General features: G+C 42.9%; 1 protein-coding gene across 1 annotated transcript in view; it reads right to left on the reverse strand.

The window, feature by feature from the left end:
* Window positions 1–8,593: 8,593 nt before the first annotated feature.
* Window positions 8,594–24,922, reverse strand: part of LOC115099552 (integumentary mucin B.1-like) — an 80,984-nt gene continuing 64,655 nt past the window's right edge. Inside the window, exons 7-8 of the mRNA XM_029617287.1 lie at window positions 18,804–18,942; window positions 8,594–8,994 (exon numbers count right to left, since the gene is read on the reverse strand). Coding sequence (XP_029473147.1) covers window positions 8,820–8,994; window positions 18,804–18,942 — 314 coding nt within the window. The 3' untranslated portion in view covers window positions 8,594–8,819. The remainder of the gene's footprint in view (window positions 8,995–18,803; window positions 18,943–24,922) is intronic.

Below are 24,922 nucleotides of genomic sequence, written 5' to 3' on the forward strand. Positions count from 1 at the left end.
GAAATCAAGCATCCCATTGGCAGACATTTGTCATAATAGAAAGCCCCCTCATAATGGAATCCGAGAAGTGGAAAACTGCACGGGTGTACTCATAGAAGGCAAAAATCAGACTCTATATCCGCTTTTGCCATGAGAGCACCCTGTCCACAGGACCTGAGTAAATTCAATGTGCTATCGAAAGACGCATACTGTACCAAGCAGTATTCAGAGGGACTATGGTCATTTACAGAAGTCCCCATAGGGTAAGAAAGGTTATGTATAAGCCTGTATTTCCCAGGCTTTTTTTGTGGGATGACTGCTAATGGAGACAAAATGAGATGCTCCAATGGGGGCTTGGCAAAAGGGCTGGCAATCTGCCCTCGCTGAGTCTCCTTTCTAAGTTTTCCCTGATGATGCTGGCCAACTTGCTTGCCGCAGGGGCACTGACCACCTAAACAGATTGCAGCTGACCCATGTGAGATATAACAAACCATCTTGGAAACTGCTCAGTAAGGTATTCACCCCCTCCCTATCCGGGTAACATGCCAACCAGGGAAGCATTGCCTGCCAAATTTATCGAGGTTTGGGCGATAACCCAGCTACGCCCCTTACTTTTCCTTTCGCTAACATTTGTTACCTGGATGAGGTGCTATGCACCGATTACAGATGTGCTTACATCTGCAATCAGTGGCAGAGCATGCTCCTCAGTTGTATCTCCAGCAAACATCGCTAGGGACATGTGTGCGCTTGGATTTCCCCCCACACACTTGCTCGCTGTGAAAGGACTACAAGTTTGCTTTGGAATCGAACACCAGCGCCATCTATTTTGTGAGCCAAAGGCTGACATCCTGCCGTCCCCAAAACACAGGAGACTTACTGGCCATTCTCTCATTCATCATAATTAAGCCATGCATACCTGCTATGCTCTTTATAAGCACCCAAGATAGTATCCAAGTATTTAAACAAGAGCTGAACGGCAACGGGTTCTGCATGAATGCGCACACCCAGTTAATAATCTCTCTTTCTGTGGGCTTGACTGCATCCAGTTTCCTCCTCCGCTTTCTTAATGCGCCCCTCTGGGGGCGCCATGCAATATTTAAATTTAAATTAGGGGGTCACATTAGCAAGGAGGCACTAGGGACACTTGCGTGCCCCTAGCGCCTCTTTACTAAGGAGAGCCCGAGTGCATCGGCCCTCTACTGGTTAGGAAAACTGATGCCGAGTTTATCGACGTCGGTTTTCCTAAACACCGCACATCCAGGAGGGTTCAGGAAACGGACGCTTCTCAATTGAGTGTCCATTTTCTGCACCTGACTGCCAGCGTTATTTTTTACTTTTTATTTTTTGGTTAAATTTATATACTATTTCCTCCTACTTAATATCGCAACGACATTAAGTAGGAGGCAGTACAGAAAAGCAGGCAGGCATTAATTTCTGATCACTAAATATGCGTCCTAGATGCACTTTTTTTTTTTTTTTTGCATCTGGAGTGAATGCCTAATAGCCTCAATCATATGCATTTGCATGTGATTAGCACTATTATATTCACTTTGCGCTGGATGTGCGTTGTACAGGCGCTAATCCCCTTATTGCATAAGGGGATTAATTAGCGCCAATACAACCCGCGTCCAACTTCGGGTTATACAGTGCGCTTGGTTGAGCGCACTGTATTTCACCGGCTTCTTAGTCTGGCTCAGCTTTCTATGCCCCTCTAACAACCTGTGTCTGATGTGATGTCAAGGGCCTTAGATACAGATTCCCAAAGTTTGTGATCTGCTCCAGACAGCTCTGAGAGCCATACAGTGTCCTCCTAGTCTAATCTTCTTGCTAAAGATGAGGAACACAAACATCTGGAAGAAGAGAAAGAAGACCTGGATGATCCATTGCATGAGGAAAATGAAGACTGCCTATGTCTCATGCACTTGCACTTATCCCTTTACTTACACTTCCTTTGAGAAAACTTATCAATGAGCCATGAAGAAGACTTACCATGCTCCTTGGTTAGCTGCAGCACTGGTGCGGGAATCTCTGTTGGTAGATTTGAAGCCTGGAGTCTGCTACCGGCATTGCTGAGATGGGGCTCAGCTGAGCACTCTAGTGATGTATACTGACTCTGATTGTATTTCTCATCCCACACAGGTTAATATGGGCTGCTTGGTGGTGCTGAAAGGGCATCCCTGTGTCCAATGTGCCTGTGCCTTTGGTATTATGGAAAGAAGTGACTGAACTCATAAGAGTCCCTACCACTACCAGGATATGTTGAGTAATCCTGGTAGTAGTGACAAGGAGATCTGAATACTGCTGGGAGATAATGAGGGCAATTTCCCACATGGACCGGGAATCAAAGTAGAAAGGGCTGTCCTTCAGATAATGCCTAAAACCATTTGGATCTCTTGGGAAATTACTGCTGTTATTTGGCCTCTTGTAGAGCCTATACCGTGAACTAGGACTTCCATGGAAACATTCGGAAGACGACTAGGAATCTGGCCAAGCTGGGGATCTGTGTCGTGGTTCTTCCCTTGGGCTGCGCATACTCCTAACACTAGCCTCACAAGAAGGTGTCAAGGTCTGTTCTATGCAGCCAATGGGGTTTTACACACCTGTTTGAAGCACTGGAGTAGGACAGAATGACGGGATGATTTCAGGTGAGAGAGCCAATTGGTCCTTGGTTGTGTCAGCTGGGAGTATCCTAGTGGTTAGAGCAGTGGGCTTTGACTCAGAAAAACCAGCATTCAAATCCCACTGTCACTCCTTCTGACTTTAGGCAAATCATTTATCCCTCTATTACCTCAGGTACAAATTTAGATTATAAACCCTGTGGGGATAGAGAAATACCTATAGTACCTGAATATAATCTGCTTTGATGTACACTATGGGGCGGATTTTCAGAGCCCTGCTCGCCTAAATCCGCCCAAATCCGGGCGGATTTAGGCGAGCAGGGCCCTGCGCGCCGGTGAGCCTATTTTACATAGGCCTACCGGCGCGCGCAGAGCCCCGGGACTCGCGTAAGTCCCGGGGTTCTCCGAGGGGGGCGTGTCGGGGGCGGGCCCGGTCGTCGCAGCGTTTAGGGGCGTGTCGGCAGCGTTTTGGGGGCGGGTACAGGGGCGTGGTTACGGTCCGGGGCGGTCCAGGGGCGTGGCCGCGCCCTCCGTACCCGCCCCCAGGTCGCGTTCCGGCGTGCTAGCGGCCCGCTGGCGCGCGGGTATTTACTTCTCCCTCCGGGAGGCATAAATCCCCGGAGAAAGGTAAGGGGGGGGGGGGGTGTAGACAGGGCCGGGTGGGTGGGTTAGATAGAGGAAGGGAGGGGAAGGTGAGGGGAGGGCGTTAGAGGATTCCCTCCAAGGCCGCTCCGATTTCGGAGCGGCCTTGGAGGGAACGGGGGTAGGCTGTGCGGCTCGGCGCGCGCCGGCTATACAAAATCAATAGCCTTGCGCGCGCCGATCCAGGTTTTTAGCGGATACGCGCGGCTCCTCGCGTATCTACTAAAATCCCGTGTACTTTTGTTGGCGCCTGGAGCGCCAACAAAAGTAGGCCAATTCGCATTATTTGAAAATCTACCCCTATGAAGTGTTGCAAAGCAGAATATAGAAATCTAATAAATAAATAAACCTTGATATTAAGTGCACCAGAACTGCCATTGCATCTCCCCTGTGCTTTTTCTCCTTGACCCCCCCCTCTGCTTTGTTGATTCAGCCGAATTCTGTTTTCTTTTCAGAGTTTTTACGACTGCTTCCCCACCTCTTCAAGACCTTTCCACATCCACCTTTGCTCCTTGAGGTGGCCCAGGTGCCCTACCTCCTCCCCGTTGGCTCTGGCTCCCATCTGGTCGGAAATGCCAGCAGACAGGGGAACTATAGGATCGGAATCTGAAGGGTCCAGCCAAATGGGCACCTCAATGATGGGGGCGCCTAGAACATCCATAGTGCACTGTGCTGAGGTCTGCCGAGCCATAGCCAAGGAGTTGGACCTCAGGGATATCTGTTTCAAATGTTGGCAGCACCTCCACTTAGAATAGGCATAAGCCTGTTTTGAATTGGCCAAATTGTAGTAAATAATGGGCAGCCTTGTCTGCGGTTCCAGCTCTCAGCTGGGTGGTAGGAAGGCTCTTTCAACCTTTGTATGGTGATGTGGAATGTAATATACTGAAATCTTAAATACTCCATTTGGAACATTGGATTTTTTTTCCTTTCCATTCAAATACAAAGTTTGTCATTTTCCAATAATTTCACCCCCTGTTGAAGCCTGTGGGGGTGAAACATTTGGCCTTTCTTGGGGTTTCTGATAGAGGGAAGATTTCTTAAGTGTACTATAGATGTTAGCATAGATTGCAGTAACAAGCCAGCTAAGGATCGATTCTTATGTGAAGACAGGATAACATCTGCATATTCAACATTAACTGTTATAAATAGTTCATCTAAGGATTGTTTTAATTGGACTCTAACTTTTTATGACATTTACACATTTTTATACTTGAAATTGTGCTATTTTGATATCTTGCATTTTTATATACTGATTTGAATTTTTTTAATATGCTCTAATAAAAGTTGCTTGATTTTTGCATAAGTGTTCTGCAATAATAATCTTTATTTTCATATGAATTTCTGAACACTTTAGGTTTTTGTTTGCTAGTTTCCTTTGCTTTACTATATATATATATATATATATATATATACCAACAAATTTCCCAACAAATTCTTGTTAGGATAGGGGATGGGATGTAATGACATCTAAAGGACATACACCACTAGTAGTCGATTAAACTGTTTATTAAGGAATGTGATTGAAGATACAACATTGAAGATAGTTGAAGTACTAAGTGGTGTATCTTTTCCATTGATCTGCTTTAACGTCAATGACAGAGGGGGGATTATTTAACTAATCAGGGTCAGCTTGAGGGTTATACTAGAATAGGATGGAGGGTTTATAAATATTAAGGTTTGTGGTGAGGTTTTTAGTAAATTGTATCTCATAATTTGTAAAACATACATTTGTTTGTAATCATAAATAAATTTTTATAGGATTAAAAATAGCCATATCCTTTGAAATATTTTATTACATGTTACAACAGTGCTTTATATCCTAACAAGAATTTGTTGGGAAATTTGTTGGTATATAAGCCTTAGCACTAGGGGAGACATTATTGCCAAATAATTTTTTGGTTTTATATATATATATATATATATATATATATACAGTAATATATATTATATATAATATGTATAATAATATATATATAATAATATATATATAGTAAAGCAATAATAATCTTTATTTTCATATGAATTTCTGAACACTTTAGGTTTTTGTTTGCTAGTTTCCTTTGCTTTACTATATATATATATATATATATATATATATATACAGTAATATATATTATATATAATATGTATAATAATATATATATAATAATATATATATAGTAAAGCAAAGGAAACTAGCAAACAAAAACCTAAAGTGTTCAGAAATTCATATGAAAATAAAGATTATTATTGCAGAACACTTATGCAAAAATCAAGCAACTTTTATTAGAGCATATTAAAAAAAATTCAAATCAGTATATAAAAATGCATATATAATTTTTTTTGGATGAGAATACAGCAGGACCAACCAGGAGGAGTGGCATCAACAAGCAGCATGGCCCATTGAGGAAGGAGTCCCCAAGTGGGGCACCATCATGGGGGGGCCAGCCTCCAGCTCCCCAAAAAGATAATCTATGGTAAGGTGGGGGCAACTGCCTACACGAATGCATCGCACGCCCGGTTACTAGCAGTACTTGCACATCTGTGCTGGGGAGGCACCCATTTCTTGAGTGCTGCCATTTCTTGTAGGCTATTCAGATCCTAATCACATCTTGCCTTCTACTTCTGATGTACCAATAATGGAGCAGGGACTAAGACAACTATTAGCGAATCCTCACAATTTCATTCACTTACATCAAGTGAGGGGAGTTAAATAGCATTCAGATATTCTATTATTTTAACCTTTTCCACCTCATCCTCAGAAGATTACAGGGATTTGTACTAATAGGGCCAGATTTTCAAAAGCATTTACTCGAGCAAAACTGGTTTTTGCTCGAGTAAATACACTTTACTCAAGTAAGTGGGCTTTTCAAAATTGCTACAATATATGCCATTGAATTGTCCATAGGATTTACTCAAGTAAGTGCACTTTACTCGAGTAAATAGCTTTTGAAAATTGCTACGATAGTATGTCACATTTACATGTGTAACTCCTTTGAAAATTACCCCCATAATGTATTTTTTCACCATCTTGACAGTATACACAGTGGGCCGGAGTTTAAAAGCCCTATGCGCACTTAGCTATTTTATAAAGGCCCAGCGACGTGCATAAAGCCCCAGAACATGTTTAAGTCCCTTGGCTTTACTAAAGGGGCAGTGCGGGGCTTTACTAAAGGGGCGGGACCAGAGGCTTCTGGTACAGCGGCCATTTGCTGCTGTGCCGGGGATTGCGCGCGCAACTTACTTCAGCCCCAGAGCTGAAGTAAGTTTTGTAGTATTAACGTGCCGCGGTATATAAATCACGAAATAATAAAAGAAAATTGAAGAGACAGGTAGGGGGAAAAGGGCGGGGGAGGGAAGGGAAGGTGGGGTAGGGAATGGGGGAAGGCAGCTCGGCTTGGCGCGTGCAAGGTGCACAATTGTGCACCCCCTTGCGCGCGCCGACCCCCGATTTTATAACATATGTGCGCATGTTATAAAATCGCATGTCCATGTGCACGCGCCGGGTAGCGCATGCACATGGGCACACTTGCGTACGTTTAAAAATCTACCCCAATAGTTTTATTGCCCTCTTTTAATTCTCTTGATAGCGAATAAGGGTTTTATTGGGATCAGGGCCTTCAGAATTTTATCACTAAAATTTAATTGAACATTGTGATGCAAATAAACCTCAACTTCCAGAAATACCCAAATAAAGCACAATTTTTTTTGGATCACATATATAACAGTATGGATCTGTGCACAATGAAGAAAATACTTTTATGAACCCAAACACAATGATCTTTGCCTAGAATCATCTACACACTGATCTGAACTTTTTGTATCCTGCGGAGGATTCTATAAGAATAATGTTTTTTCAAATCATGGAAGTATATTAATTTCTCTTTGGTATTCTTTAGCTTAACCTTCTGGGTCTTTTGTCATTTGTGGGTCAGATAAATAACTCTCACCTGGCCACTTATTTAAACTGGCTATTTGGGGACTTTTCTTATATGTAAAACCTGCTCTGTTCATCCGATATGTGAACAGATGAAAGACATTTTAACCTGTAAAGCTGATACTTGTTTATATTGAAGTAAACTTGGGTGAGTACTGCTTTCGTTGGTGTCAAGCTTTTCCTTTAGTCAAAAATTGTGACAAAGAGCCACGTTAAGATAATGTCACCAAGCCTGACGCTGAACCAACCAGGAGCAGTGGCGCAATCAAGCAGTGCGGCCCATTGAGGAAGGAGTCTGTGTGTGTCCCCCCCGGGTACATGATCCCACGATGCCGGCACCATAATGGCAAGTGGGTCGGCTGTGCACTTTTGAAAGAGTTTTCTTTTACCTCTATATTGTTCAGTGAAAGCTCTTTTAAGAAACAAGACAAGTTCCAAAGATGCAGAAATATTTATTTTTATTAATTTATTGGCAACAGTTAAAGTAAAGAGACAGCACTAAATACCCTGTTAGCAATGCAATCTCAGGTCATAAAGACTAATTAATCAAAATCTCAGGTCATAAAGATTAATAAATCAAAATGTATACACATAAAGTCCGTAAACGTTTATAATACACAACACACTTTAATTAGCACTGTTTGAGGGTAGAATAAAAGAATGAGTTTATAAATTATGGGGCAGATTTTAAAACCTGCGCGCGGGCGTAAATTTGTTCGTGCAACCCGGCGTGAACAAATCTACGTCCGATTTTATAACATTCACGTGCAGCCGCGCACATGTTATAAAATCCAGGGTCGGCGCACGCAAGGGGGTGCACAGTTGTGCAACTTGCGCGAGCCGCGCCGCACAGCCTGCCTCCGTTCCCTCCGAGGCCGCTTCGAAATCAGAGTGGCCTCGGAGGGAACTTTCCTTCCGCCCCCCGCACCTTCCCCCTCCCTTCCCGTACCTAACTTGCCTCCCAGCCCTACCTAGAACTCCCCCTTACCTTTATTGAAGAAGTTACGTCTGCCTCCTGGCAGGCGTAACTTACGCGGGCCGGCTGCGAGCATAACGGCAAATGGCCGCTGTGCTTGGAGGCTCAGGCCACGCCCCACCCCCGGACCGCCCTGTAACGCCCACTCCCCGCTCCTTTTTGTAAGCCCCGGGACATACGCACGTCCCGGGGCTTGCGTGCGCAGCCGAGCCTATGCAAGATAGGCTCGGCACGTGCAGGGGCAGGCAGAGGCAGCTTTTTGGGGGTTACGCGTGTATCTACGCACGTAACCCTTTGAAAATCTGCCCTATACCCTCTCCTCCCTTCCCCCAGCCAGTTTGGGTTAAAATGTTGACTATATAAATGTTTTTTTTTAATTTTTGCTTTTTATATCTGATTTTTGACTTATATGCTTGTATTGATTGGCAATCAACATTTCCCAATGCAAGGTTCACTTGTTCTAATATGAATTCTCAGAAACTGAAAGTTCAAACAATCTACTCATTTACAAACCATTCAGAGGGATCTACACATGGAATTCGTAAAAGTTACCAACACAGAACACACTTGAATCAGCATTGTTTGATTGCAGATTAATGATTTTAAAATGAGTTTGTTAATCACATTTGCAATTTAAATAAAAGTGATATGTGATTATAGCTTTACAGAAATAATGCTCTTCTTGGGATTACGGCATTGGCCAAACTGTGAGACATTTACAACTGGTAGTAATATTGTATTCATAATCATATGTGTCATTACTAGTCGTGTTTGTATTATTAAGAGCACATGATGTCTTTGTCATACTGGCCACTGTACAGCAATTTCCGGTTACCGATATCATTCTGGAATTGTAACTAAACCTAAAAAATAATGTAATTTATAAATAATATCAATAGCAAAGGCCATAACACATGATGATCAAACCTAAGATTATTGTTAACAGTGATAAAAAGAATTTGATATTCACAAACCAAGTCCTACATGAAAACAATAATTGGCTGATTTGTCATTAAAAGGAAACACATAGCTAAGGAAATTCAATAAACATAAATTAATAATCAATAATGCAATTGCAGAGTTGTGAGACTGATCAAGTGACACCATATACCAGAGGTGGCCAAACATTCTTTGCTAGTCTTTCTCTTTCGTCCATTCTGTTCCCATCAGTCTCTCTCAATCCTCCCAACAGTCTCTCTCTTTCTCAATTTTCCCACCCTGTCCTTGCCAGTGTCTCTCTCTGTTGGAGTCATTTTTTGTTACTTTTGCTGAGGATGTATATAGAGGGTAGACCATATGGATTCAGAGTTTTCATCCAGACACAAACTAGTTTGAAGGCCACAAGCCAACCTCGGTGTGAACTCCTATTTACTGTTTTGCACTGTGAAATGTTTATGAACAGGCAAGAGTCTGTTTAGTTATTAAGAACATAAGAACAAAAAAAAATGCCATACTGGGTCAGACCAAGGGTCCATCATTCTGCTAGGTTTATGATGAGAAAGCAGTTACATCTGAGATTTGATAAGAAATCAGAGGGAGGAAACATCAATACTTTCAAAAGCATTTTTAATGTATAAGGAGAGAGAGAGGAGAGAGTGGCTCCTGGACGTGATAGCACAGGCGGAGCTGTTGGAAACACGTAAGCTTATAAACTATCACGTCCAGGAGCCTCTCTCTCTCTCTCTCTCTCTCTGTATGCATGCATGCATGCATGTATGTATATATATATATATAAGGGATGTGAATCATTTTTCTGACGATTGAAAATATCGTACGATATTTTCAAAGTCGTCAGAAATCAGGGGCTCCCCGAAACCGATAGGAAAATCCCATGAAATTGTTCGTGGGGTTCTCTTATCGTTTTGGGGGAGGGTGGGAAAAACTGCACACAAAAGCAACCCCTAAACCCCGACCCTTTAAAAGAGATCCCTTAGCTTCCCCCACCCTCCCCCCCCCAAAACATTTTACAAGTACCTGGTAGTCCAGTGGGAGTCCCGGGAGCGATCTCCCGCTCTCGGGCTGTCGGCTGCCACTAATAAAAATGGCGCCGATGGCCCTTTGCCCTTACCGTGTGACAGGGTATCCGTGCCATTGGCCGGCCCCTGTCTCATGGTAGGAGCACTGGATGGCCTGCGCCATTTTTAAAGATGGCACCGGCTGTCCATGGTAAGGGCAAAGGGCCATCGGCACCATTTTTATTAGTGGCAGCCGACGGCCCGAGAGCGGGAGATCGCTCCCGGGACTCCCACTGGACCACCAGATACTTGTAAAAAGTTTTTGGGGGGGTTGGGAGGGTGGGGGAAGCTAAGGGATTTCTTTTAAAGGGTCGGGGTAGGTTTTTTGTTTATCGGCTTGGGCACAGCCAATTAAAAAAAACCCTGATGGCGCCGCATAAAAAAAAATTAACGATGTGAATCGGAACCGGAACGGATTCCGATTCACATCTATAATATATATATATATATATATATATATATATATAATTATTTTATTTGTTCTATCCTCCTATTGCTCAATTAAACTTACTTTCCTAAGTACCTGGAACTTTGATGTACTGAATCAAAGTTTGTGTGTGAATCTTTGTGTAGGGAATAAGCTCCTGGATTCAAGCCCCTCAGGTATAATTCCAGTAATTGTATGTTTTTATATTATGTAAGCCCCTGAGAAAATTCTGTGTGCATACAGGTAATAAGCCCCTCAGGTAGTACCCAGTGTAGACCTCAGTGAGATTAGCTCCCCAGGTCAGAGCCCCTGGGCAGAATGCTAGTGTGCACGGTCTGAACCCAGAACACTCTCTCTCTCTCTCTCTCTTTCTCTTCATCCTGTTGCCATGGTCTCTTTCAATACCATCCTGGTCTACTACTCTCTCTGCCCTACCACCCTGTTCCTACAAGTCTCTCTCTCAATTCCCCTAACCTGTCCTGCCACTCTGTTTCCACAAATTTCTCTTTCAATTCCACACCAGTTCTTCTGTCCTGCCACCCTGTTCCTAAAATTGTCTCAATTCCCCACCTGTCCCTATCTCTCACTCTGTCCTCACCAATCTCTCTTGTAGTCCCTCCACACTATACCCACCAGTGTCTCTCAATCCTAAATTGAAATACACACATACATCCTCCCACCCTGTTCTTTCCAGACTCTCTCTCCGCAGCACCAGCATAGCACCCCAAGGCTAATAGCAATATTGGGGGTTAGTGGTCCCAACATAATATTACATACCCACCCCTTTTTCCCTCTACTCCAAGCCTCTCTCTCCTCTCTGCCTCCCACTGTCCTCTCTCCTCCCCTACTTTTATGTCAAGCACCAGTACCCCATTCTCTGCTTCTCTTTTCTCTCTCTGCCTTCCCTTCATTTCCTCTCCCTGGCTATCTCTCCTACATCCTTGACCATCATCCCTTTTGGATCTCACCCCCCCTCCTTTCCATACCATACTGTGTGTTTCTGTCACTCACACACTCCTTCACAATCACACCTCTGACTTTCTCTCACACCTCCACCCCATTATACCTTTGATTCTGGCTCTATCATTCTCGCTCTCACTGTCTCATTAATTACCTCTGTCTCTCTCGCCCTCTCATACACCATTTTTGCTTTTTCACTCTCCCATAACCACTTCTGGCTTACTTTACCTTACAGACGCCCATTCTATCTTTCTTAACCTCTCCAATGTCTGTCCCCCAGTTCTTTGAAACCCCCTTCTAACCCCATTCCTGCCATTCTTATTTACCCTTGATTCCCCCCCATGCTACTTCACATATGGTCCCCCTTCAGACATGGCTCTCATGCAGCCACCTTAACCAAGCCCTCTCTCTGTCCCTCTGTTTCTTTATCCTAGCCTGGTCCTCTGACAAATGATGCAGAATATAAGTCAGCATGGACTTTGTAAACTTATACCTTCCCAGACTGTCCAATTTGCATTACTGGCTTCAGGGAGATGAGGAGGAAGATGACATTCACTCCTTCCTAACTTCCTCTATGGTATTTAGCTCCTCCTTGTGTTGTTCTCCAGCAATCAACATCTCCTCACCTCTTCCCAAAATGTATCTCTCTCCTCATCTCTCTCAACATTCACTCTTTTTCATGTCACTCGCATCAGTTTTGTTTACCTCTCACTTCCCCAAGCATTCACATCCCTAATCTCCCTAACAATTTGACAAAGTACCTCATGAGAGACTCTTGAGGAAATTAAAAAGTTATGGTATAGGAGGCAATATAATATTGTGGATTTTGAACTGATTAAAAGATAGAAAACACAACAGAGAGTGGGGTAAATGGTCAATTTTCTCAGTGGTGGAAGGTAAATAGTGCCGTGCCCCAGGGATCTGTACTGGGACTGCTGCTTTTGTAACATATTTATAAATGACCTAAAAATTGGAACAATGAGTGACATGATCAAATTTACCGATGATACAAAATTATTCAAAGTTATTAAATCACAAGAGGATTGTGAGAAATTACAGGAGGACCTTGCAAGACTAGGAGACTGGGCATCCAAATGGCAGATGTTATTTAAAGTGGAAAAGTGCAAAGTGATGCATGTAGGGAAGAGCAACCCAAATTATAGCTATATAATGCTAGATTCCACCTTGGGAGTCATCACTCAGGAAAAGGATCTAGACAGTTAACTATTCCTCTACCATTCACCCCCCCCCCCCTCTCCTATCCGTTCTTCTCTTCCCTCTTTTTCTTTCTTAGAGCAACTTTTTTAATCAATTAATTGTTATATTGTAACTTTTTTTTCCTAATTTCACTCCCTCTTCTTCCTTTGTTTTTATGTAAACTGATGTGATGTCCATACGAACTTCAGTATATAAAAGTGTTTAAATAAATGAATAAATATACATAAATAATATGTTGAAATGATTTGCTCAGTAAGTGGCGGAAGCGAAGAAAATAAATAGAATGCTAGGAATTATTAGGAAAGAAACAGAGAATAAAACAAAGGGTGTCATGATGCCTCTGTAACACTCCATTTTGAGACCACACCTTGCATATTGTGTGCAATTCTGGTCATCGCATCTCAAAAAGGATATAGTGGAATTAGAAAAGGTACAGAAAAGTGTTATCAAAATGATAAAGGGGATAGATGAATCCCCTATGAAGATGGGCTAAAGAAGTTAGGGTTATTCAGCTCTTGTCTTGCTCTGTGAAATGTTTATGAATAGCAAGAGTCTGTTAGTATAGTTGCATTCAAAAAAGGTTTGGATAAATTCCTAGGAATAAAAGTCCTTAAACAATTATTAAGGTGGAGTCTGGAAATCCACTGCTTATTCCTGGGATAAGAAGCATAGAATCTATCAATCTTTTGGGATCCTGCCAGGTACTTGTGACCTGGATTGGCCACTGTTGGAAACAGGATACTGGGATTGATGGACCTATGATCTGACCTAGTATGGAAAATCGTATGTTATTTCCCCCTCTTCCACAAAGATTCACTCTCTTTTCTTACCTCAAACCATTCTGGCCTGACTAAAGCTCTGGATGCTTCCCTCCTCTCTTCTGCTGTTAGCTGAATCCTAAGTCCTAAGAGCAAAGTGATCTGCTGGGCTTGGTGCAGTTTTACTCCATCCTCTCCCCCCCCCCCCCCCCCCAGACAGCAGAGCAGAGCAAAGCCCTCTAGTGCTGGTAGCGCGGGGTAGGAGTGGACAGGATGGGGAGGGCTAGAACAGATCTCGCCTCGCCCCCTCCATGCCATCCTCTAGTGCAATGATTCCCAACCCTCTTCTGGAGGCACACCTATCCATTCAGGTTTTCAGAATTGAAACAATGAATATGCATGAGACAGATTTACGAACACTAGGTCTCCATATCCGAAAAACCTGATTGGTTAGGTGTGCCTCCATGAGAGGATTGGGAAACACTATTGTGATGCTACTGGTTGTAGACAGGAGGGGAAGGGAGGGGCAGAGAGGAATGAGCATTGAAAAGTCTCTGCTCCAGCCCCTCCCTCCTGATCCCACAGTAGTCAGCAGCACTGGAAGGTGGTGGGGGAGGGGGGAGGAGCAGAAAGTCTCTTCTCATCTTTGTTTGCTATGTGTGCTTCTTGGTCCAGCTCCTCCCCTCTGCAGTGGTGCTCAGTTGCCATGGAGACAAGAAGGCAAGAGCCACATTTTGCACATGAAAGTGCCACATGTAGCTCTGAGTCATAGATTGGCCACTCCTGCCATATACTATGGTCATTACTTGTGGGTTTTTGTTTTTTTTTAATGAATTGTCATGTAAGAATGTTTCCAGATTTCTCCAGTCACCCAGAAAAATAGGAATCAGTTTCTTCTTTTGTAGCCAAGAATTTTAGACTTTTGGGGTTTAGTTTTCTTTTTGGTTTCCATGGAAATGTTTAATCAAGGAGTTAAATATTGTTTTTCATCCTTTTCAGTTGACTACTTTTGTCAATGATAATACCACAAATGAGCATCTAGTAGGGATGTGCAGCCAGAAAGTATTCGTTGCATTCGGGATATGTATTTTTTGGGGCCCAGATACGTTGCATTCGTTCAATGGCACCCCAATACGTTGATACGTACATTTGTTTTCCGGTTCCCATTAAAGTGAATGGGGGAAGTATTTGCAGCCTATTTTTGGCTGCGGAATTGGGGTTTTATTATCAATTTTGATGAAACTTCTGGGGAGCAATCATCAGAACAACAAAACAGCTCCAAGGTACTTAGAATGTGGCAAAGTGGCACCAAAGTGGCATGAATAGCCGAAGGTTCTTTAAAGGGGAAAAGGGGTACCAGGAGTGGCAAGAAGAGTGCTTTAATAGAGGTTCAAAGCAGCAGCAAGAGTGTCAAAAACACACCACAGTATCAAAAGAGAGCACCAATAAGAGATACATGAACCCTTGAAGGCAGCAGACAGGCAAAGCGGCAAGACAAGTGGCATCAACATCCTACAGCACAATGAAGGAGGAACATAGCAAGCAGAAAGACTAGCACCAACACACTGAGCAACCTTGTTAGTGGCCAGAACACCACAAGGAGTTGAGTGAGTCATCTGGTGTATGACAGCAAGGCACAGAGACAGAGGGTAGATACAGGCTGGCTACACCCGGGGAGAGTTCCCTTTCCTTTGTGCAGGAAAGGGCTCCCTAGAATGGGTTTGCTCCTAGAGTGGGGTGTTTCCGTTGGCATCTAGTGAGCTCTTGCTGGTCTTTTAAAATCTGGTAGAGTTAGCAGATATACAAAAGAGAATTTTCAAGGCCGAGGCGGAGGAAGTTACCATGTAAACAGCGATTCAACATGGGTCAGAGGGTAGATACAGGCTGGCTACACCCAGGGAGAGCTCCCTTTCCTTTGAGCAGGGAAGGGTTCCCCGGAATGGGTTGGCCCTTAGAGTGGAGCATGAGCCTTCAAAGTGTGGTGACCTGGATCAGGGTCTTTGACTGTGGCAAACAGAACACACTGGGGTAGATTTACAAAAAATGCGCGTTCACGTACTTTTGTTGGCGCACCAGTCGCAAACAAAAGTACGCTGGATTTTAGTAGATACACGCGTAGCCGCACGTATCTGCTAAAATCCAGGATCGGCGCGCGCAAGGCTGCCGATTTTGTGCAGCCGGCGCGCGCCGAGCCGCGCAGCCTGCCTCCGTTCCCTCCAAGGCCGCTCCGAAATCGGAGCGGCCTCGGAGGGAACTCGCTTTTGCCTTCCCCTCACCTTCCCCTCCCTTCCTCTATCTAACCCACCCCCCTGGCCCTATCTAAACCCCCCCCTACCTTTGTCCGAGGATTTACGCCTCCCGGAGGGAGAAGTAAATCCCCGTGTGCCAGTGGGCCGCTAGCGCGCCGAGACGCGACCCGGGGGCGGTTCCGGAGGGCGCGGCCACGCCCCCGGACCGCCCCGGGCCGAAACCACGCCCCCGGGCCCGCCCCCGAAACGCCGCGTCCCGCCCCCCAAACACCGACAAAAAATCCCGGGACCTACGCGCGTCCCGGGATTCTGCGCGCGCCGGCAGCCTATGGAAAATAGGCGCTCTGGCACGCAAGGCCCTGCTCACGTAAATCCGGGCGGATTTACGCGAGCAGGGCTTTTAAAATCCGCCCCTATGTGAACTTAATAGCAGGTAATGGACTTCTCCTCCAAGATCTTATCCAATCCTTTTTTAAACACAGCTATACTAACTGCACTAACCACATCCTCTGGCAACAAATTCCAGAGTTTAATTGTGCGTTGAGTAAAAAAAAACTTCCTCCGATTAGTTTTAAATGTGCCACATGCTAACTTCATGGAGTGCCCCCTAGTCTTTCTATTATCCGAAAGAGTAAATTGCCAATTCACATCTACCCGTTCTAGACCTCTCATGATTTTAAACACCTCTATCATATCCCCCCTCAGCCATCTCTTCTCCAAGCTGAAAAGTTCTAACCTCTTTAGTCTTTCCTCATAGGGGAGCTGTTCCATTCCCCTTATCATTTTGGTAGCCCTTCTCTGTACCTTCTCCATCGCAATTATATCTTTTTTGAGATGCGGCGACCAGAATTGTACACAGTATTCAAGGTGCGGTCTCACCATAGAGCAATACAGAGGCATTATGACATTTTACATTTTATTCACCATTCCCTTTCTAATAATTCCCAACATTTTGTTTGCTTTTTTGACTGCCGCAGCACACTGAACCGACGATTTCAATGTGTTATCCACTATGACGCCTAGATCTCTTTCTTGGGTTGTAGTACCTAATATGGAACCAAACATTGTATAACTATAGCATGGGTTATTTTTCCCCATAATCATCACCTTGCACTTATCCACATTAAATTTCATCTGCCATTTGGATGCCCAATTTTCCAGTCTCACAAGGTCTTCCTGTAAATTATCACAATCTGCTTGTAATTTAACTACTCTGAACAATTTTGTGTCATCTGCAAATTTGATTATCTCACTTGTCGTATTTCTTTCCAGATCATTTATAAATATATTGAAAAGTAAGGGTCCCAATACAGATCCCTGAGGCACTCTACTGCCCACTCCCTTCTACTGAGAAAATTGTCCATTTAATCCTACTCTCTGTTTCCTGTCTTTTAGCCAGTTTGCAATCTACGAAAGGACATCGCCACCTATCCCATGACTTTTTACTTTTTCTAGAAGCCTCTCATGAGGAACTTTGTCATACGCCTTCTGAAAATCCAAGTATACTACATCTACCAGTTCACCTTTATCCACATGTTTGTTAACTCCTTCAAAAAAGTGAAGCAGATTTGTGAGGCAAGACTTGCCTTGGGTAAAGCCATGTTGACTTTGTTCCACTAAACTATGTCTTTCTATATGTTCTGTGATTTTGATGTTTAGGACACTTTCCACTATTTTTCCTGGCACTGAAGTCAGTATGATAGTTTTTAATTTGTATAGATAGAATTTTTAAGTATTGTGAGGATTTGGAGATATGTTCATTAATAAATAATATTTAAATGGTGAATACAATATATTGATGTAAGAGAAAATATATTGTGCTGCCATTGTCATCATTACCATTTATCTTATGTGGATGACATTACCATTTATGTTATGTGGATGACATCCAATTTACTCTGAATTGGGAATGTAATGTAATGCTAGGCTGAAAAAATTGACAATGTTTAGTTTCAATAAATAAATGGATATCTTGCAATAGGCTTCTGTTAAACCCTCAAAAGACAGAGAACCTTTGGATTTAGAAAGCTTCTATGAATGTGATTCCATCCAAAATTTAAAAACTAAAGCCCCCACACCCCTAGGCTTCTGGCCTTCCTTCGCCTCGTATCTTATCCAGGATCCATAAGTCCAAATGAGCAGGAGTGATCCTTGGGCACTCCTGCCCTGCTGGATTAATACTTACTAATGGCACTGACCATCCCTGAAATTCTGCAAAATGGTACTGTCCTCAGGACTGGTTGGCTCCATTTTTATTGAAATACAATATTTTTACTGAAGTACAATAAAATGTTGCCAGAGTCAGGGCCAGCAAGTAACATTTTTAAATATTGACCTGGGAAGCTCCAGAAGCTCCTTGGGACTGGATCCCACAGATAGGGAAGATGGGTCCGGGTATATAAGGGGGATAAGGCTTAAGTTGGGGAGAGGGCTTTAAGTTTTAATTTTGGTGTGCCAGCACTGAACTTTTTTTCAGCAAGGCCTGGGCTCGGACTGAAGTCATCTTGTTTAAAAATGAAAGAAAATGAAAATAACTGAAACTTAATTTGTTCTACTTTTGTTTTCAAAATGAAATGAAACAAGTGCATCCCTCATGTGATGCAATCATTACGTTGGATGTGTGTGTGTGGAGGAGGAATTGGTGTTAAAAACTGGGGAAAGTTCTTGGGTAGCTGTGAATGAAGGCTCAATGTACTAACAGAAGCTGGTTCAGACTGCGCTGGAAGTTCAAAGGAGCAGGAGAAAAATAGCAGGCCAAAAATAATTAGAGGGCAACGTGTACTGAGTATGATAATTTAACAAATATAATCAAGAGGGTATGAAGGCATGGGAGTCTCAATGTTGCTGAGTGGTAAATTAACATTATATGAAGCTATCATGTAAAACACTTGAGCAATCACAAACTCGTGTTTCGTATCTGCTTGTAGTCAACATATTCTTAAATACTGTATTTATTAAAAAATATCCAAAGCCAGATTTATTTTTAATTAAAAATCAAATACTATTAATATGGAAGAAAAAATAGGTAGATATTTAAATTCTTACGTCAGTCCTGGTTTGCATGTACCGATACAACGTGCCAATGGAACATTTCCTTTATATTTGTTGTTTTCTTTTGTATTCTGATTGGAAACAGTAACCGTTGCCATCATAAGCATTGCTTCAACTCTGCAGGTATCATTACCTACAAAAAGTGAAACATCAGATATGAAACTTTGTAATGAAATACAGGATTGCTAGAGCTATGCTATTTCATATTTCTCTCTATTTCCTCACTGCTATCCCTTTCCTGCCTGTAATGGAATTACTTGGGCTGAGTCTGACTCCAAGGATTTTCTCAGACGTTAGGCCTTTAATGAATTCAGAATTTTTAAACAGACACATTTCACATGACTGTATCTTCTGTGAGAACAGAAGAGGCAAACTCCTGGTATGCAAACGAGCTCGGGGGGGGGGATTCTTGACTTGGACTGTGTTAAGGAAAACATCCTGCTTTTCTGCTAATATGATTCCATATATGCAAATGGAAGGGTATAACTGGTAGAGACAGGGAAAGAAAAATGTCAAAAGATACAGACAGCAAGAAAGAACCTTCACCGAAACAGAGAGAACAGCTTAGTAAAACAGTTATCTTCTCAGCTTATCTCCACAACACTTATCTTCACCACTTAGTAAAACACTTCTCTTTTACCCACACCCAACACAAGACAGTGTTTCGATGTCTGCTTCAGGGGTATCAGAGCATGGCATTTACTCATCCATAACGGCATGTCAGGTATGGGTGCAAGAACATTGTATCAAAGATAAATGTTTTACTAAGTTAATTTATATGTAATTCAAAAATAAGTACAACACTATATGCAACAAAATATGGCCAAATATGGAGACCGATGATTATAAAGAAGAACAAGTGTTTTGGTGATTTACCTTCAGGACTGATGGTCTCCTTGTAAACTATTTTGATATGTTTGTTTTAATGGTCATTTTTGTGAGATAGTCTACATTTTACCACTGTTGGTTTTTCTTTTTCACACTGAAAAAATATCCAACAAGGATACGTAAAATCGCCAAATCTGAATTTGAGTAGACATGCCCAATTTGCAGCATCTGCAGTAATCAAACTCAACACAGGTTGTTGTAGATTGGTAAATCCAAAGCAAATCCATGTTGCCTCTATTGGATTTCATCCAAATTCACTGGGAACAATTCTAACTCGTTTTCATAGGGATTCTGAAGAGAATTACTTTTAACTTGATAATGCTTATACTTTCCCTACTTTCTTCAGCTGGATCCTTCTTCCAACTGAAGAAAGCATTTTCGCTAAAACAGCCTCTTTTACCTCACCTTTTAACCATGCTGGTAATCATTTGACTTTCCTTCCACATTTCTTAATGTGTGAACTGTGCTTCTAAGATGGTATTTTTAAACTATGTCCACATCTGTTATATACTCTTAACCTTTGCAGGTGCACGTTTCAGTTTTTTTCTATTTTTCTCTCCAGTGCCTTTGAAGAGCCTCTAGTGTTATCGCCTGTGGGGAGAGCTGTATAGATTCTCTTTCTAGCCACAGTTCTTCCTCTAAAAGGGATTTTTCACTAGAATATGCTAGGTTTTTACACAATGTCTTCTGTGCTATACAGAGGGCCTGGTTATGGAGGGGGGGGGGGCCCTCTGGAAACTCGAGTTCAGGCTATTCAGCTCCTGGATGGCCTCAGTGAAGTGGAATAGATTATCAACAGTACTTAAAGGTGCTGAGAGTGTTTCTGAGAAGGTGTTCCCTCCTTTGGACCTGGAGGGAATTTTTGCTGACAGCTGTGGCTCCATGGAAGATGGCAATTGATCTTTAAAAAGGGAAGGTGATTCAAATATCTGCCTTTTTACAAGGATGAGATTTTTTCGCTCATATGTCATGCAGTGACCTCTCTCTGGATTTTGGATTCCAAAGCCGAGAAAGTTCCAGTGTGAGATTTTATCCTTCAAGGTATCAGAAGTTGACACCTTAAATACTTTCCACTTTATTTGGAAGTGGAAGGTATGCTCCTTAAAGAGTGAGAGATACCAGAGGCAAAGAGTGGTCTCAGAAGTGTCAAAGCTTTTAACAAGCTTTACCCCTTACTGCCAAATGACACAAAATGGCTTTTTCAGCTACTATGGGCTGATGCCTTGGTTTCAGTGACTTCCTGCAAAATGGCCATCCTAATGGAGGGCAGCATCTTCCATAAAGATCTCCAGAATATGAAGACTGTGGTGCTTCTGAAGCTTGCCTTTTTTTCCCCACAGCCTTGATGATGCAGATCACTATCTGTGCTGGTTGTGTGGCTTGTGATATTTTGTGCTGGGTTACAGGAGTTTTCCGTAGGTCAAGAAGCAACCAAGGTAAGATCAGGTGCTGCTTAGTAGACACTTTTTATGATCTTATTAGGATTTCTTCAAGGTCTGTAGCTTCTTCTGTGGTGACAGAGAGACTTTTATGGTAGCAACATTGGGCAGTGGGATTATCTACACCTTCTGTGGTCCATGGCAGCTACCTTAGCTCTAGTTCCATAAACCAGGGCCCACATCGAAGCACTCCCATCTTTCTTGTTGGTCCCTTCAACTTCAGAATTATCAAGTGTTGCTTCTGTTCCCAGCATTGTTGAGGTACAGCCTGCCATGTTAGTTGATGCCTTCAAATCTGCTTAGAATAATGACTCTGGGCTCACTCCAATGGGTAATCCTCACCTCAGGGCAAGTTTGGCAGAGAGGAGAGCTTATTGTCAGGATCAAATGACTCAAGACCTATGGTCACAATCAAGCTGGCACTAGTACACTTCCTGCTGTTAGTGAAAGGAATGGCAATCTGAGTACTTCCCAATAATGCCATGGTAGTGGCATATGTAAAGTGGCAGGGAGGCACTCAAAGCCCTGGAGTGTCCAAGAAGATCAATCTTCTCTTTTGATGGGTGGTGCAGAATCTTGTACAGCTAACAGTAGCACATACTATAATTCTTTTTTTTTTAATTTTATTTTTAATAGATTTTACAATTTAAACACAAGAATCCCTTGTACCAGAAAATATGAGAGATGTCATATCATATACACTAATAGTGTCATATCAACATGAAAAAAGAACACAAAATATATTCGTTCATTTCTCAAAGTCATAGCAGAAAAAGGAGAGACCAAGAAAGAAAAGGAGTGAGTAACACTGAAACAGAGAAAAAAGAAAAGCATTCCAAAACACCATCATTTCTAAATTGCCATACCATCCTAAAGAGCTAGATTAGGTGTACAAATCCAGGAATAATCTCAGTTGAGAAGGTTCTCTCAGTATAAACTGTGCATCTAATGACAAAACTATGGATCACATAGAAAGAAACTTCTTCCTGCGATCTAGGGTTACTCTAGTAATATCAGAAAATATCCATATGTTCTGACCATAAAATGGTAATAACCTGTTATGAAATAAAAATCTAAGAACTGAATTTCTATCATTCAAAAAGGCAAAAGAAACCAATAAAGTTCCCTTTTAGATACTAGAACTTCTTGTGATGATTCAAGGAGGTCCATTAAATTTAAAGAAGAATCTTGCACTTCATCTTTAGTAAATCCTGCCGCCTGCTGTGGCAAATAATATGCCTTGGTAATAACTGGCATTGCCTCCATTGGAATCTTGAGAACTTGTGAAATATAGTTCTTAAAAAAATACAGTGGTGAAATCAATTTGATAACTGGAAAATTAAGAACTCTCAAATTCAGATTTCTCATAGCATTCTCAATGTTCTCTAACTTCTTAAGAGTGAATCAGATCAGACTGAACCAAGCCATGTTGAATCTTTTCAACTGTAGATCCTCGGGTATCAAAAACTTAAATTTTTGCCTCAAGTGAAGCAACCAGTTTTTCAGTAGCCAATACACACTGATTAGTATCCAAAGAAAATTTAGTTAAAGAGGAAATAGAAACTTCTAATGAAACTAATGCATTCCAAATAGCTTCCAATGAAATAACTGCTAGCTTATTTAAAGTTACTTTTGGAGCCAAGCTTATTCTGATTTCCAGACTGCCTTCACTCCGTAAGGAGTTGTTTCTGGCAAAGTCCCCTCCAAATGCCATCAAGGGAGCAACTGATGTAATTTCCTCAACAGGAAAAGAAAAAACTCCTCCAATTGGTTCCTCCATTGAGGCCACAGAACTATGGCCTATGTCTGCCGCTGTAGTGGTTCCCCCAGGCACCAGGATTACTCAATTAACTACAGGGCTTACTGGTCTCGGCTCCACTTCCATGGGTGTTTTGCTGAAAGGATGAGATGGCATTGTAGGCACGCTGGGGTTCAACGATGTTTCCTCGGCCAGTTGTGTCGGTGTTCGCTTCAAGTTGGCATCCGATTTGGCCCTCATACCTGGCGAAATTATTGGTGTTGGGGCAAAAAAGCCCTCAATCTGAGGCTGAAGCCAGTCAGTTGAGGGGGAAGCCTGGGCAATATCTCTCAATTTGGTTTTTCTTTTCGTATAAGGCATTTTGAGAAATAAATGTGAGACAACGAAATAGAGAGAACTGTAGCCCAGATTCTTAGTGAGCCATCTTGGATCCCCGCTACAGTTCTAGAGAATGTCCAAATTGACTTTCACAGCAGAAATATATCAGATCCTGGTGAGTGGGATCTGAGTCAGGAAGCCTATCAAAAGATTATGGATCAATTGGGATTCCCTTACATAGACTTAATGACAATTTTCAGGAATACCAAGACTCCTCCAGTTTTTCAATCAACATAAAAAGTACAGCTTCAAGGGTATAGTTATTCATTTAAAATCACTTGTGTGGGGAACATCTTGTTTCCCTTACTAAAAGGACTATACTAACTTGTGGGGAGGTTCAGAGCTAAACAGAAAAAAGAGATTTGCGGTTTACTCCCAGATGTGGGAGCTGCAGATGATGTGTTCAAGCTGTTTATCATTCTCAAGCACCATCTTTATTTTTTCTAAAATATCCTATAAGGAATCTATGCTTTTTCCTTTTGTGGGTCAGCCTGAAGCCTGACCTACTTTGGATTATTGTTTGCTCTTTTAATCCAATTTTGGAGACTACTATTGTGAAATCCTTGTGTGAACTGTGCCCAGTAGATTGGGCCATCCCTGTACTTGGTTAAATCAAGGGTAGGGAAGACCTGCTGCTTACTATTCCTCCTCCAAGGTGTAGATTTGACAGTGACCCGATGCAGAGTAGTTTGAACTATAAATTATTAGGGATGTGAATCGTTTTAGGACGATTAAAATTATCGTCCGATAATTTTAATATCGTCTTAAACCGTTATGGAACACAATACAATAGAGATTCTAACGATTTATCATTATAAATCGTTAGAATCGTGAGCCGGCACACTAAAACCCCCTAAAACCCACCCCCGACCCTTTAAATTAAATCCCCCACCCTCCCGAACCCCCCCCAAATGAGTTAAATAACCTGCGGGTCCAGCGGCGGTCCGGAACGGCAGCGGTCCGGAACGGGCTCCTGCTCCTGAATCTTGTTGTCTTCAGCCGGCGCCATTTTCCAAAATGGCGCCGAAAAATGGCGGCGGCCATAGACGAACACGATTGGACGGCAGGAGGTCCTTCCGGACCCCCGCTGGACTTTTGGCAAGTCTCGTGGGGGTCAGGAGGCCCCCCACAAGCTAGCCAAAAGTTCCTGGAGGTCCAGCGGGGGTCAGGGAGCGATTTCCCGCCGCGAATCGTTTTCGTACGGAAAATGGCGCCGGCAGGAGATCGACTGCAGGAGGTTGTTCAGCGAGGCGTCCGGAACCCTCGCTGAACGACCTCCTGCAGTCGATCTCCTGCCGGCGCCATTTTCTGTACGAAAACGATTCGCGGCGGGAAATCGCTCCCTGACCCCCGCTGGACCTCCAGGAACTTTTGGCCAGCTTGTGGGGGGGCCTCCTGACCCCCACGAGACTTGCCAAAAGTCCAGCGGGGGTCCGGAAGGACCTTTTGCCGTCCAATCGTGTTCGTCTATGGCCGCCGCCATTTTTCGGCGCCATTTTGGAAAATGGCGCCGGCTGAAGACAACAAGATTCAGGAGCAGGAGCCCGTTCCGGACCGCTGCCGTTCCGGACCGCTGCTGGACCCGCAGGTTATTTAACTCATTTGGGGGGGGTTCGGGAGAGTGGGGGATTTAATTTAAAGGGTCGGGG

The sequence above is a fragment of the Rhinatrema bivittatum genome, chromosome 9 (assembly GCF_901001135.1).
Source record: "Rhinatrema bivittatum chromosome 9, aRhiBiv1.1, whole genome shotgun sequence".
Classification (NCBI taxonomy): domain Eukaryota; kingdom Metazoa; phylum Chordata; class Amphibia; order Gymnophiona; family Rhinatrematidae; genus Rhinatrema; species Rhinatrema bivittatum.